The sequence below is a fragment of the Gadus morhua genome, chromosome 19 (assembly GCF_902167405.1).
Source record: "Gadus morhua chromosome 19, gadMor3.0, whole genome shotgun sequence".
Classification (NCBI taxonomy): domain Eukaryota; kingdom Metazoa; phylum Chordata; class Actinopteri; order Gadiformes; family Gadidae; genus Gadus; species Gadus morhua.
Window position 1 is genome coordinate 14570978 of NC_044066.1, and position 15000 is coordinate 14585977.

The 15000-nt window shown below is 49.1% G+C and overlaps 1 protein-coding gene and 1 long non-coding RNA gene across 2 annotated transcripts in view; one reads left to right on the top strand and one right to left on the bottom strand.

Annotated features, from left to right (window-relative positions):
- celsr1a (cadherin EGF LAG seven-pass G-type receptor 1a) overlaps positions 1-15000 on the top strand; it is a 94526-nt gene that overhangs the window by 70887 nt on the left and 8639 nt on the right. The window contains 15 exon segments of the mRNA XM_030342458.1: positions 399-500; positions 933-1027; positions 1819-2028; positions 2651-2843; positions 3361-3504; positions 3916-4099; positions 7683-7850; positions 8261-8311; positions 8313-8382; positions 8874-9074; positions 12773-12947; positions 13372-13484; positions 13919-13998; positions 14339-14465; positions 14840-14965. Coding sequence (XP_030198318.1) covers positions 399-500; positions 933-1027; positions 1819-2028; positions 2651-2843; positions 3361-3504; positions 3916-4099; positions 7683-7850; positions 8261-8311; positions 8313-8382; positions 8874-9074; positions 12773-12947; positions 13372-13484; positions 13919-13998; positions 14339-14465; positions 14840-14965 — 2039 coding nt within the window.
- The window catches only part of LOC115532595 (uncharacterized), a 44128-nt gene that overhangs the window by 2612 nt on the left and 26516 nt on the right, over positions 1-15000 (bottom strand). The gene's annotated exons all lie outside the window — the stretch shown is intronic.

The following is a 15000-nucleotide window of genomic DNA, read 5'->3' on the forward strand; positions in this document are numbered from 1 at the left end:
ATGCTGGGCACTGAAGTTATTTGTCCTTTTTTTACTTTTGACTGTTTAGTCTTTTGGCAGAGGCTTTTATCAAAAGTGACACACGGTACAGTGAAACCTCTTGCTAACGGAGGGGGACCCTAGGGGATCGAACCTGGAACTTTCAGTTTGGAGTCAAACAGCCACTGTGATTGGTTTAAAAGAAATCGTATTTTGTTTAGTTGCACTGCAAGAGGGTACATGGTATGGTTATTTCGGTCTGCGGTGAGATTCACTTTGTTCCTGCTTCTCTGCACCTGTTCCATCAGAGGTGAACAACAGGGGTTTGGGTCAGGCAGGGAAGGGAGCATGAATGAAAGAATGAGGGATGGAAGCAGAGAAGGGAAGGATGGAGTGAAACGAGCTGTGTCTTTTCTCAGTGGTGTACGAGGGCTGTCCCAAGGCCTTCGACGCTGGCATCTGGTGGCCCAAGACCCAGTTCGGACGTCCAGCCGCCATCAACTGTCCCAAAGGCTCCATCGGTGAGTGACATCCATCATATGCCCATCCATCCACCCCCTCTATAGTACATCCGTCTATCTATCTATTGATCTATCCATCCATTCATCCATAGTACATCCATCTATTGTCTATAAGTCCATCTATACATCCACCCCTCTGTACTTCATCCATCTATACATCCATCAGTTCATTCAGCAATTATCCATCAATAAATCCATTATTTTTTCCCAAGTCATTCATTCAAAATGTTTGCTCTCTCTCCCTGCCTCCCTCTCTCCCTGCCTCCCTCCCTCCCCCTCCCTCCCTCTCCCCCACTTCCTCCCCCTCCCTTCCCTCCCCCCTCTATTTCTCTCTCTCCCTCCCCCTCCCTTCCCCTTCCTTCTCTCTCCCCCCTCTATCTCCTCTCTCCCCCTCCCTCTCCCTCCCTCCCTCTCCCCCTGTCTCCCCCCCAGGCACGGCGGTCCGTCACTGTAACGATGAGAAGGGCTGGCTCCCCCCAGAGCTCTTCAACTGCACCACCACCTCCTTCTCCAGCCTCAAGAAAATGGTGAGCTAGGCTAAGCTAGGCTAGGCTATGCTAAAACACGCTATATTAACGACGCTAATAAGTTTCTATCCCTAACCCTCGAGAAAATAGCGAGCAGAGCTAGGCTAACACAAACTTTTCTAAAATAAGATGGTAACTGGTAGCTCATAGCTGTACATGGCTAATCTAATAAAATAATACGATTTGAAAATAAGATATGCAACAATAAGCTTGATTAAGATCAACTATATTAAAGGTTGGCGAGCTTTGATTAATTAAATTAAATTCAATTGAGATAAGACCAACCAAGATAAGATGTGCATAATTAAGCGAAAATATGATTTAAATCTGATAGATGTGATAGAAATCTACTCGGCTGGATTAAACTATGCCAACTAAAGCTATGCTAAGATACTCCCATGACAACCTGAATACAGAGTCCACATAGTTCACACAGAGTTCACACAGACTCTGCTTAGGCTCCCCCCTTAGCCCCCAACACCACCACATCCCTATTACGCACTTATGGTCTGTAGTACGTCCTTGCACTTAAGAATAGAACTTAGCATCGTGTAGCATCTTATCCTAGCTTATCTTTGTTGTATACGGGGAATGGGTTAACCTAGCGATTGTTAGTGCCTGGCACTTGGTCCTATGAACATCCTTACTGTACCGACAGACATATATTGTTTCTCCTTCTCCTGACAAACGTACTGACTGTAAGTCGCTTTGGATCAAAGCGTCTGCAAAACGCCCTGAATGTGAGGGCGTCCATTTTGAGTGTGGTTGACGGTTGAATTCCCGGGCGGCAGAACGAGGAGCTGCGGCGCAACGAGTCGGTGATGGACGGCGCCCGCTCCAAGGCCATCGTCCGCCTGCTGCACGGCGCCACCAACAACACGCAGCGTTACTACGGCAACGACATCAAGACGGGCAACGAGCTGCTGGTGCGCGTGCTGCAGTACGAGAGCCGGCAGGCCGGGTTCGACCTCACGGCCACGCGGGACGCCGACTTCAACGAGGTAGGAGGGGGTCGTTTGACTGTGTGTGTGAGTGTGTGTGTGTGTGTGTGTGTGTGTGTGTGTGTGTGTGTGTGTGTGTGTGTGTGGTGTGTGTGTGTGTGTGTGTGTGTGTGTGTGTGTGTGTGTGTGTTTCATGCTGGGGTGTCATGGTTGGAGAGAATGTGTGGATTCCTACTTCAGAAAAAGACTTCAGAAAGGGACTGGATCAGTCATGACCGATCCAGTCCAGATTATGAGTTTAGGGTTAGGACTGGATCATGACTGGATTATAATATTACTAAAATGTCATTTGAAGGCGCCTTTCTCGGCACTCCAGGACACCATACAAAGATACACAAAAATCATTAAAAAGAAAAGTCAATCAGATGAAGAAAAAGTAAAGGCAATAGTAAAGGACATGGCAATTGGCATCATATGGAAAAGGCATCATGACTGACTCCTGACCGGATGATGAGGTTAGGGTCAGGGTGAGGACTGACCGGAGGATGAGGTTAGGGTCCGGTTAGGCCTGGCCCCTGACCGGAGGATGAGGTTAGGGTCAGGGTTAGGCCTGGCCCCTGACCGGAGGATTAGGTTAGGGTCCGGGTTAGGCGTGTCTCCTGACGTTTCTTCTCTCCTCCAGAACCTGGTGCGAGCGGGCAGTGCTCTGCTGGACCCCGGGACCAAGGAGCACTGGGAGCACTGGGAGCAGATCCAGAGGGGCGAGGGGGGCGTCGCCCTGCTGCTGCACAGCTTCCAGGACTACGCCGGCACCCTGGCCCAGAACGTCCGCAAGACCTACCTGAAGCCCTTCACCATCGTCACGGACAACATGAGTGAGAGGAGCCGCCCTCCTCGATGGGGCTCAGACCGCCAGCACGTGTGTTAGAAGAGATAGGAGCACAGACGCGTGTTTTAATGTCTCTCCCTCGCTCTCTCCTCCCTGTTCCTCTCTCTTCTCGTCCTCCGTGTCTCCTCTCTCCTCTGCATTCGTCCTCTTCCTTTTCTCCTCCTCCTCCTCTCTCCTTTTCTCCCTCCTTTCTCCACTTCTTCTCCTCCTAATCCCTCTCTCTCTCTCTTTTTCGCTTTCCTCTCCTATTCCCTCCCCCCATCTCCCTTCCTCTCCTCTTCTCTCCGGCGCTCTCCTTCTATCCCTCCTCTTCTCCACCCTCCCCCATCTCCCTCACCTCTCCTGCTCTCCCTCCTGCTCTCTCTCCTCCCCCTCTCCTCCCCCTCTCCTCCTCCTCCCTCCTCCTCCCTCATCTCTCCTGCTCTCCCTCCTTCTCTCTCTCCTTCCTCCTCTCCCTCCTCCTCTCCTCCTCCCTCCTCTGTCTCCCTCCCTCCCCTCTCCAGTCCTGACGGTGGACTACCTCGATACATCCGACCCGGACCGGACCACCTTCCCCCGCTTCCAGGACATCCAGGAGGCGTACTCCCCCGAGCTGGGCTCCTCCATCAACTTCCCCGAGTTCAACCCCCACAGCCCGGAGCCGCCCGGTAGGAAACACTGGGGACTTAACGTCCGGCCTTTTAGGAATCTGTTAGCTTTTGCTTTCAGTTTCAGATGTTTAGTTTATCTTCTCAGTTCTCCCTTGGTCTCTATCTCTCTCAGTTCAATTAAAGAGCTGTGTTGAAATACGAAACAATGATTTACACTGCCAAAGAACAAAACAATTATGACTTATATTAGATAATCTAAATGCATTATAATTTAATACAATAAATATGTTAAAATGGTTACATATAACGAAGAATGTATAACTTCACAGGAATGTTGTAATGAGGCTGTCAAATATCTTGATTAGACATGAATTATTTACAAATATAACGGTGGTTGGAGATTTTCAAATGTTTGATGCATTTAAAGTGTAAGTAAAATATCAAGTAACAACCTCTCTCTCTCCTTAGAAGAGCCATTCCCTCCCTCGGACGCCCAGACCGATGCCCCAGAGGGGGAGGAGCCTACCGCGGCCAATAGGAAGCGACGCCACGCCGAACCCGCTGCCCACTTGCCGGTTGCCGTGGTGATCGTGTACAAGTCCATTGGACAGCTGCTACCAGAGCGCTACGACCCTGATCGACGAAGCCTCAGGTAGACCTTCAGCTCCACTGCCTATCCCATAATATCCGTCACATCCCATAATATCAATCAAAACCCATAAAATCTCATCACATCCAAATATATGAATCATATCCCATAATATCCCATCACATCCCATAATATCCCATCACATCCAACAATATCCATCATATCCCATAATATCCCATCGCATCCCATAATATCCCATCACATCCCATAATATCCCATAATATCCCATCACATCCAACAATATCCATCATATCCCATTATATCCCATCACATCCCATAATACCCGATAATACCCCATCACATCCCATAATATCCATCATATCCCATAATAACCGATAATACCCCAGTTCCACGTGGTGGGTCGCCGTGGATACTGGTTCTTACCTTCAGGGTTCCGCGTTTGTGATTCTAATCGCACTTCCCCAAAGGTCTCCCGTTCAGTCCCAGACCTTCCCGATGTTAAAACCTTGTACAAATGACCATATATGGACCATCCTAACTTCTATTATGGTGAGTGAGTTGGGAAAGGCAGCAGGAAGGGCACTTTATGCTTTAGCTTGTGCCCTCGCACGTAAGCAGCCCTCATCACAACTGAAGACAGTCTGCCTGCTTCTGTAGTCTCCTCCCGGGGGTCCTCCTGCTAAACAGACTGAGCTTGTATCTGGAGATATTCCGTCTCACGGGAACGTCGGGAACGCTCAGCCTCAGATTCCCCGCCTGTATCCAGGGGAGCTGTCATAATATTTACACATGACGTAAGCCCGACTTCTGAAGCTCCGCGGGGGGTCGGAGAGCGACATGGAATGTTTGTTAGGGCTGGGTGTGTGTGTTTGTGTGTGTGTGTGTGTGTGTGTGTGTGGGTAAGGTTGTGTGTGTGTGTGTGTGTGTGTGTGTGGTGTGTGTGTGTGTGTGGTGTGTTAGTGGTGCAACGGTTCACGGGTTTCCCGTGATCCGTACGGATCAACCATCACGGTTCGGGACGCAAGTGATCCGCGGATCGGCTGATTAAAAAAAAAAGTTGTGCGTTGACGTGATCAGCGCATGTTTAGAGGACAATTCCGGTATTAACAACATCATCAAGTATCGTAGCGAAATACAGTTTCTGTTGTGTTTTATTTTGCGTTCCGTAAATCCCATTGAAACGTAAACCGGAACCGGAACCGGACGTCTTTAGGTTTGGTTGTAGTCTTTTCGCGTATCAACAGTAGGGCTAGAACCGAGCGAAAAGACTACAACCAACCCCCCTTGCAATGAGCATGAGTCTCCCAACCGAAATCAATGGATTTACAAAATGCCAAATAAAACCCCAAACTAAAAAAAAGAAGATAAGGATGTCTGCATTGCCTTGGGAGAGTGTAGACTCTAAACTCCCAAGGCAATGCAGACATCCTGAATTGTAAATCCAGGGTTAGGGATTATTTACTATCCTAACCATGTTAAAAAGAAGAAGGAATAATGCCTCAAATTGCAAATTTTTTAAATATTGACCATGCTTAAAGGAAGCAGGATTATTACCTAATTTTTCACTTTATTTTGTTTTTACACAGTTATTTTATTTTAAATGTGACTTTTTATTTAAAGTCACATTTGTCTTGTTATCTTTATTGTTGTTGATCCGAAAATGATCCGACCCGTGACTCAAAAACCGTGACCCGATCCGATCCGTGAGCTTTGTGATCCGTTGCACCCCTAGTGTGTGTGTGTGTGTGTGTGTGTGTGTGTGTGGGTAAGGGTGTGTGTGTTTGTTGTGTGTTGTGTGTGTATGCACACACGCGTGAGAGGGTGTGTGTATTTGTGTGAGTGTGTGTGTGTGTGTGTGTGTGTGTGTGTGTGTGTGTGTGTGTGTTTGTGTATGGGTAAGGGTGGGTGTGTGTGTGTGTGTGTTTGTGTGTGTGTGTATGCGCACACGCGTGAGAGGGTGTGTGTGTGCACACGCGTGAGAGGGTGTGTGTGTGTGTGTGTGTGTGTGTGAGTGTGTGTGTGTGTGTGTGTTAGTGTGTGTGTGCGCACGCATGAATGGGTGCACACGTGATAGGGTGTGTAAGTGTATCTTTGTGTGTGTATATTTGTGTTTGTGTGAGGGTGTGTGTGTATTTGTGTTTGTGTGAGGGTGTGTGTGTGTGTATTTGTCTTTGTGTGTGTTTGTGTGAGGTTGTGTGTGTGTGTGTATTTGTGTAAAAACATGTGTAGCAACGTCAATACTACACGTCACCTAGGTGGCTTTTACTGGGCTGCTCTAGCGAGAGGACGTCGCTGGATGGTGGGGTTGAAGCCGGTTTATTGTATACGTTTATAGATAATGATACATGAGCTGGTGCTCCATGCTGCCGTGCAGAACATCTCTCCCTGAGTGTGTGTGCAGACGGCCGGTTTAACCCGTACACACTGATTACTCAATGCACAACGGTTGTCCAGCCTCACCCTGCCCTGCAGTGCGTGCATGTTTTACATGTATCTATATGTTTTCACTTTTCTTTACCTGTGTACACTTGTTGTTGTACTCTGTAGTGTAGATTCAGTTGTGTGTAACTGTGCTAGCTGAGTTTCTACATGTAGTCACCTCGGATCCACCTCACCTGTGTTTCTACCTGTACTCATCTGTATTTCTACCTGTACTTACCTGTGTGTACCTGTATCTCCTTCACTGACCCTCCTCCACTCAGGGTTCCAAAGCATCATGGGAAAACCTGGTTTTGAAAAGTTGTTTTTCCATCCTAGAAAACATTTGGAAAACCTCCAAAATTATCAGTTTATGAGAGACCCAAAACATTTCATAGAAAATTGTTATGCTACAAAACAATCTGTTGGTGTGGTTATTCATACTCAATAGTTTATTATTATAAGTAAGTAGTTATTAGTAAGTCAGTAAAAAAATGTTATGTGGGATGAGTCTGTGATTCGATGGTGAAACTGGGCTATTCTTCTTGACTGCTTGTACAGATTTGGGGATCATGTTGCTCATTCAACAGAGATCAGGGTGGCCATTAATGACGGATCATACAGGGCTCTATGAACCTCCGTGAGCACACAGAGGTTCAGGAATATGATGAGCTGTAAGGAGTGGGAACCCTTCTCACTGCATTTCTACCTGCAGTTCTTGCATTTCTCCCTATGTATTTTTACATACATTTATCTGACACATGTATGTATACCTGTTGTTATGACTTATTTTGCGGTTAATCAAAATATTCACAGTCTTTCGGGATTGTGGCTTTTAGACACGCTCCCGATTCCAAAATAAAAGTCAGGGATCGTCCGTCAGCTTTATGGTATTTATTTAAAAAAAAAAAACGATACCATGAAGGATCACCATAAACCTTTTCTAACATATATATCAGAAGGGGCTGTCACTGAGCGGTCAAAAAACTGTCCCGCTTCCCGTCTACCTTTTCACCTGTGGCTCCTCCCCTAAATACACACAGGTGCGCTTCATCAACCCAAATACGGGATTCCCACCATGTCAAATGCAAATTATGTTTTTACTAAAAGAAGACAAACAATTATACCGCCAGTACTCACCTGTCCTACTCACTTGTCTTTCTACCTGTGTTTCCACTTGCACTCACCTTGATGTGTTCTCCTCCAGGATACCGAACCGGCCGGTCATCAACTCGGCCATCGTGAGCGCCACTCTGCACAGCGAGGGCCTGCCCCTGCCCCTCCCCCTGGAGCCGCCCGTCACTGTGAGGCTCCGCCTCCTGGAGACAGAGGAGAGGACCAAGCCCGTGTGTGTCTTCTGGAACCACTCCCTCCTGTAGGTCCCTTGTAACCCACAGCGTCACAGCGTCGCAGAGCATGTCACTGTAGAAGAGAACGTACTCATTTCATTCATTCATTGGACCCAACACTTATAGAAGAAAACAATATATGATGATGAAATGATAAAAAGGGAAACATCAAATATAGTACACACACTATGAGTAATATGCTGTGATGGTAATGCAAATGTTCCTTCACTATATAATATAACATTTTATAGAAGAACTCCATCATTATTCCGTCATAAACTTTTTGTTCTCTTTCTGTTTCTTATTGTGTGTGTGTGTGTGTGTGTGTGTGTGTGTGTGTGTGTGTGTGTGTGTGTGTGTGTGTGTGTGTGTGTGTGTGTGTGTGTGTGTGTGTGTGTGTGTCTGCGTGTGCGTGCGTCTATGTGCGTGTGTGTAGGGATGGGACCGGGGCCTGGTCGTCTAAAGGCTGTGAGATGCTGGACAGGAACAACACACATCAGCTGCCAGTGTAACCACATGACCAGCTTCGCCTTGCTCATGGACATCTCAAAGAGAGAGGTACCAAACACCTCCAACACCTTCCTCCTCCTGCTCCTCCTCCTCCTCCTCCTCCTCCTCCTCCTCCTCTTCCTCCTTCTCCTCCTCATCACCATCACTCCTCCTCCTCCTCATCATCAGCATCACTCCTCCTCCTCCACCTCCTCCTCCTCTACCTCATCACCATCACTCCTCCTCCTCTTCCTCATCCCTCCTCCTCCTCATCCCTCCTCCTGATCCTCCTCCTCCTCTACCTCATCACCATCACTCCTCCTCTTCCTTTTCCTCTTCCTCATCCTTCCTCCTCCCTCCTCCTCCTCCTCCTCCTCCTAATCATCATCATTCCTCCCTTCACCATCACTCCTCTTCCTCTTCCTCATGTCCCTCCTCCTCCTCCTCTTCCTCATGTCCCTCCTCCTCCTCCCTCCTCCTCCTCCTCCTCCTCCTCCTCCATTAACACCTCCTCTCTCCTCTCTCCTCCCTCCTCCCTCCTCCCTCCTCTCTCCTCGCAGCACGGGGAGGTGCTGCCCCTGAGGATCGTGACCTACACCACGGTGTCGGTGTCCCTGCTCCTCCTCCTCCTCACCTTCCTCCTCCTCTGCCTGCTCCACCGGCTGCGCTCCAACCTCACCGCCATCCACCGCAACCTGGTGGCGGCGCTCTTCTTCTCCCTGCTCGTCTTCCTCCTGGGCATCAACCAGACGGACAACCCCGTGAGTCCCCCCCTTCTGATTGGTCCACCTTGGGTTCACATTTGCATAAGCCGACGCCTTTACCCATAGCGACACATCTGTTCATAAAACGCCATGGTAACACTGAAACCAGATCATCGCTCAATACATTGACACACACACGCACGCACACACGCACATGAACACACGAGCATGCACACACACGCACACACGCATGTTCGCGCACCACCCGCACACACACTCTAAAAACACACACACATCAGGCCCAGGCACACAAAGAGACACACACGCATGCACGCACGCACCCTCCCACATGCACACACACACACACAGACACACACACACACACACACACAACACACACACACACACACACACACACACACACACACACACACACACAGTGGAGTGATGGCGGGTCTTACCCCAGGATGAAGTGGTCTCCCCTTGCGTGTTTACCCTGCGCTTACCCCCCCGTAGCCGTGCTACACTGTTTGCCTGGCCCGAGGGCACGTCGGCAGGCCGTCGACAGGAGGGGTTAGGGGTTTAGCCGACCTGAGAGCCCATCCATGTTTGTCAGATTAAGTGTTCCGCGGCTACGCTAATGAGGGCTGCGGCTAGGAATGTCTGGCCAACGCCGCCGGCCACGCCCAGCGGAGCTAGCCAACGGAGGCTACCGCTAACGGTAGCAGGAGATCACTGCTGTAGCTGTATCTATGAGAGCTTCTCATTTATACTGTGATTTAGGCTTCAACCGGGTGGCAATTCATACTAGATACAGGCTAATACAGGCTAGGTCAGTTACACTGCTTACTGTAGCATGAGCTAACTTAGCTAGTTGTTAGTGAGACTATTCAATTACCATAGCTCCTGATGCTGTTGCTATTCTATTATTTATTTTGAATTGATTTGATTAACTTGTCATTTGGACATACTTGATAGCGGTAAGAGGTCTGGTAGAATCTATTGGAAGTTATGCCCCGCCCACTGCCACGCCTTAATTTGGCTCATTGGCGGTTAGTTAACCTAATGTTTGGTCATTGAGTGATGTGAGAACGGCCGTAAGGTGGACCGTAGTGCCGTTAGGTCATGTTCAGGTCATGTTAGGTTCATGTTCATGGTAATGGTGATCTGAGGCCCTACAGATCAAAGGACTGCGGGCGGTGTCAGCGGTGTGTTCTGGCTGCAGGGCGGAGTCTCAGGTGTTACCCTGGGGGCGGAGTCAGATGATGTGGGCGGAGTTAGAGTGCGGCCTGTCAGACTGCTGCCGACAGACGAACCCTGGGGTTCTCTGTAATCTAGAGAAGGACGAGCAAGGTTTACAGGAAGACATAAAAAGGGGAGTTTGATAGAACGTCTAGAGGACGGGGGAGAGAGAGGTTTACAGGGAGTTTGGACAACAAGGGCGAGAGAGGTTTACAGGAACTATAGAGAACGGGAGAGAGAGAGAGATGTTAACAGGAAGTCTAGACAACGAGGGGTAGAGAGAGATCAAGGGAGGCCGATGTTTCCGTAGGAACCAAAAAAGCTGTCGAAAAAAGAATTTGCAGTAGGAGACGGCGAGGTGTGTGTGTGTGTGTGTGTGTGTGGTGTGTGTGTGTGTGTGTGGTGTGTGGTGTGTGTGTGTGTGTGTGTGTGTGTGTGTGTGTGTGTGTGTGTGTGTGTGTGTGTGTGTGGTGCGTGCGTGCGTGGAGAGGTGTTTGTGTGTCTGTGTGTGTGTGGTGCGGAGAGGTGTGTGTGTTTGTGCGTGTCGAGAGGTGTGTTTGTGTGTGTGTGTGTGTGTGTGTGTACCAGAGCTAAGGAATGCTATTGCACTGTGCCCTAAGCGAGAGAACGAGTGATTGATGGGCTTGTCTATCTCTCATTCTCTCTCTCCTTCAATCGTGCCATCATTCCCTCTCTCGCCCTTCTTCAGCCTCTCTTCTTTCATAGACATTGCCTGACGAGAGAGAGAGAGAGAGAGAGAGAGAGAGAGAGAGAGAGAGAGAGAGAGAGAGAGAGAGAGAGAGAGAGAGAGAGAGAGAGAGAGAGAGAGAGAGAGGAGAGAGAGAGAGAGAGAGAGAGAGAGAGAGAGAGAGAGAGAGAGAGAGAGAGAGAGAGAGAGAGAGAGAGAGAGAGAGAGAGAGAGAGAGAGAGAGAGAATTTAAGGGCCCGATTACCTTATAAGCAAGACATAACATAACATGTTTGGACAGACAACATGGCAACAATCACATGATGTGAGCCAATCGAGGCGGTGCATTGGGCTTCGATCGAGGCAGTGTGAATGCAGAACCCATCTATAGTTGCCCCGGGGTGGAATGCCGGGTTCAAGGAGTTAAACAGTCTGTGGACTAAACCTGACGAGAGTAAAGTTGGAAATTACTTCAGGGCTGGGCGATATATCGAATATATGCGATGTATCGCGAGATGTTCTCCAGGGGATGTATAAAATGCCCCTATCGCGAACATCGAATATAAATTGGCACGCAATGTTTCTTTTTGCCGCCGCCGGCATACTCGTTGTGCTTTCGAGCGAAAGATCTCATACAAAGGAACGTAGAGACTGCCAATCAGCGTTCAACAGCGTGGCCACTGAGTGACATGTGTAACGTAACAGCCAACCAGCGTTCAACCGTCAAACTCGGTGCAGTGCAGTCCGGGGTGAACTGCAGCACGGAGGAGAAAGTGATTGTTGCCGTTTGCGACTCCCGGAGCTCTATATATAATAATATATAATATAATATAATTGTTTATATAATATCACGGCCAAAAGCTCTGTGCGCCTCCTGATGGCCGTAGCGTGGGGAGCTCTCATAGGGATTGGGCTTCTCGGGGTTTGTTTAACGCACAGCGTTCCCTTCTCTCGCTCTTTCCTGTGGCTCTCTAAACACACTCACTCCCCCCGCCCATTGCGAGTCCACGAGATTCTCATGGACGCGCGTGTGTGACGTAGTCTGGAAGGCGCGCTGCTGTAGGTGTGTGTACCTCCGACCGGTGAGTGAGAACAGACAGAGAGAGAAAAAGGATGGAAACTGAGGATTTGGTTTCGAAAAAGAATAGCACTGGATCCTTCGTCTGGCAGTGTATATATAATAATTATTATTCAAACTGTTAATAAATAATTAACGGTTTGAATAAATGCTGTGTTGGTAAATCTAACTTGCTGTGATTTTCCTTTTCTATGTGCAAGTTCTAAATTGTTCCAATAGAAAGCACTAATGAGTTTAAACAATATGTTGTTTCATGTAATCTACATGCAGACTTATGTTTCAGTAATACTAGAATTATTACTGACGTAACATTATGCCAGACATGGGTGAATCGAGCATTTATGATGTGCTCTAGAGGAGATTCAAAATATATCGAGATATATATCGTGTATCGAGATATAGTAAAAAAGTATCGAGATATTCATTTTGGCCCATATCGCCCAGCCCTCAGCTAATGTATTTCCCATGTTGACGATTTTTGCAGTCTTTATTTCAACAAGTCTTAAAATCATCCCTCTCTCTCTCCCCCCCTCTCTATTGTGCCCTCCTCTCCCCCTCTCTCTCCCCTCCCTCCATTTCTCTCCCCCCTCTCTCTCTCCCCCCTCTCTATGGTGCCCTCCCCCCTCTCTCCCCCCTCTCCCCTCTCTCTCTCCCCCCTCTGTATGGTGCCCTCCTCCCCTCCCTCTCTCTCCCCATCTCCCTCTCCTCCCCCCCCTCTCCCCCTTCTCTCCCCCTCTGCCTCCCCAGTTTGTGTGCACGGTGATAGCCATCCTGCTGCACTACTTCTACATGTGCACGTTCGCCTGGATGTTCGTGGAGGGGCTGCACATCTACCGCATGCTGACCGAGGTCCGCAACATCAACCACGGACACATGCGCTTCTACTACGCCATCGGCTGGGGCTTCCCCGCCATCATCACCGGTCAGTGGCGGCTCTCTGGTTCACTTCGGCACGGTGCCACACCTGATGTTGACGTGTGTGTGGGGTCGTCCGCTCACTGGCGTTCAGCTCACACCTGATGTCCCCTGGGTCCCCAGAGGGACGACTTCAGAGTTCAGATCTCACTTCCCCACGCTGTTCTGTTACCTCTCTTTGCCTGTCTCTCTCTCTCTGTCTCTCTCGCTTTCCTGCTCGCTCTCTCTCTCGCTCTCTCTCCGCGCGCTGCCTCTCTCTCTGCCTCTCTCTTCTCTCTCTCTCCTCTCTCTCTCTCTCTCTCTCTCTCTCCTCTCTCTCTCTCTCTCTCTCTCTCTAAGGTGTTCTCACGAGGGTGACTCTGTATAGACATGTAGCAACTTGCTGCCATCTAATATTGTTGTTCACCACGGTGTGTTGTGTGTGTGTCCAGGGCTAGCCGTCGGTCTGGATCCTCAGGGCTACGGGAACCCAGACTTCTGCTGGCTGTCGGTCCACGACACCCTCATATGGAGCTTTGCAGGACCCATCTCCCTGGTCGTCCTGGTAGGCGCCCGAGCAGAACCACAAACTCAATATCTCAATATCTTACCGGTTTACAGCTGACGCTGCTACAGATGTGTTTGAGCACACAGTGAACACATCCTCCACTCTCTGACCTACCGGAGGAACTCACTTACACATGACAAAGAATAGATTGAATCTGTTTTAAATTCCTCCAATTGGTTCACTCATGACCTTTAACTTACTTACTTTTGTTTCTCGCAATTCAATTTCAATTGCTTTATTGGAATGACCAAATCACTCCATCTGTCTTCTCTCTCTCTCTCTCTCTCTCGCTCGCTCGCTCGCTCGCGCTCTCTCTCTCTGTCTCTCTGTATCCCTCTCTCTCTTTCACTCTCTGTCTCTCTCTCTCTCCTCTCTCTCTCTCTCTCTCTCTCTCTCTCTCTCTCTCTCTCTCTCTCTCTCTCTCTCTCCAGGTGAATATAGTGATCTTTGTATTTGCTGCCAAGGCGTCTTGCGGTCGCAGACAGAAGGCCATGGAGAAGTCTGGAGCCATGTACGTTTAAAATATGCGTGTGTGTGTCTGTGTCTGTGTTCTCGTGTGTGTGTGTGTGTGGGTTTCTGTGTGTGCGTGTGTGTGTATTCATGTGTGTGTGTCTGTGTTCATGTGTGTGTTCATGTCTTTGTTATGTGTGTCTATATTTATTTGTGGGTGCGTCTGCGTTCATGTGTGCGTCTGCGTTCATGTGTGCGTCTGCGTTCATGTGTGCGTCTGCGTTCATACGTGTGTGTCTGCGTTCATGTGTGCGTCTGCGTTCACGTGTGCGTCTGCGTTCATGTGTTCCTGTGTGCGTCTGCGTTCATGTGTTCCTGTGTGTGCTCCCTGACCCCCCCAGCCCTGCTCTTCGGATGGCCTTCCTGCTGCTGCTGCTCATCAGCGCCACCTGGCTGCTGGGGCTGCTGGCCGTCAACAGCGACGTCATGACCTTCCACTACATGTTCGCCGTCTTCAGCTGTCTGCAGGTTAGGCCTGGCCCTGGCCCCGCCCCCTGGCCCCACCCCCTGGCCCCGCCCCCTGGCCTGGTCATCTCCCCCTCTGTAGAGCCTCCTCATTTGTCTTGCCTTGATTGTTAACGCGCTAATCTATGCCATTTTATCACTGTCGCTGAATTATAACATCGCTCATGATTTTAGATTCCCTTTCCTAGAACTCTTGACCCAATATATATTTTTTGGATTAAACAGTGTTTGAATTCCAGCTGAAAACCATGTTACTGGTCCTTCAAGACAAGTCCAGCTGAAATAGCGGGTCACTGGCCCTTAAGATAATTCCAGCTGATTCAGGGGGTCACTGGCCCTTTAAGCATTATTTAAGTGTTTCATTACTTCCCCTCCAGGGAGTGTTCATCTTCTTCTTCTACGTGATCTTCAACCGCGAGGTGAGGAAGAACCTGAAGAGCGTCTTCACCGGGAAGAAGATGTCTGCTGACGAGACCTCCACCACCAAGGCCTCCCTGCTGACAGTACGACCACACACACACACAAACACACACACACA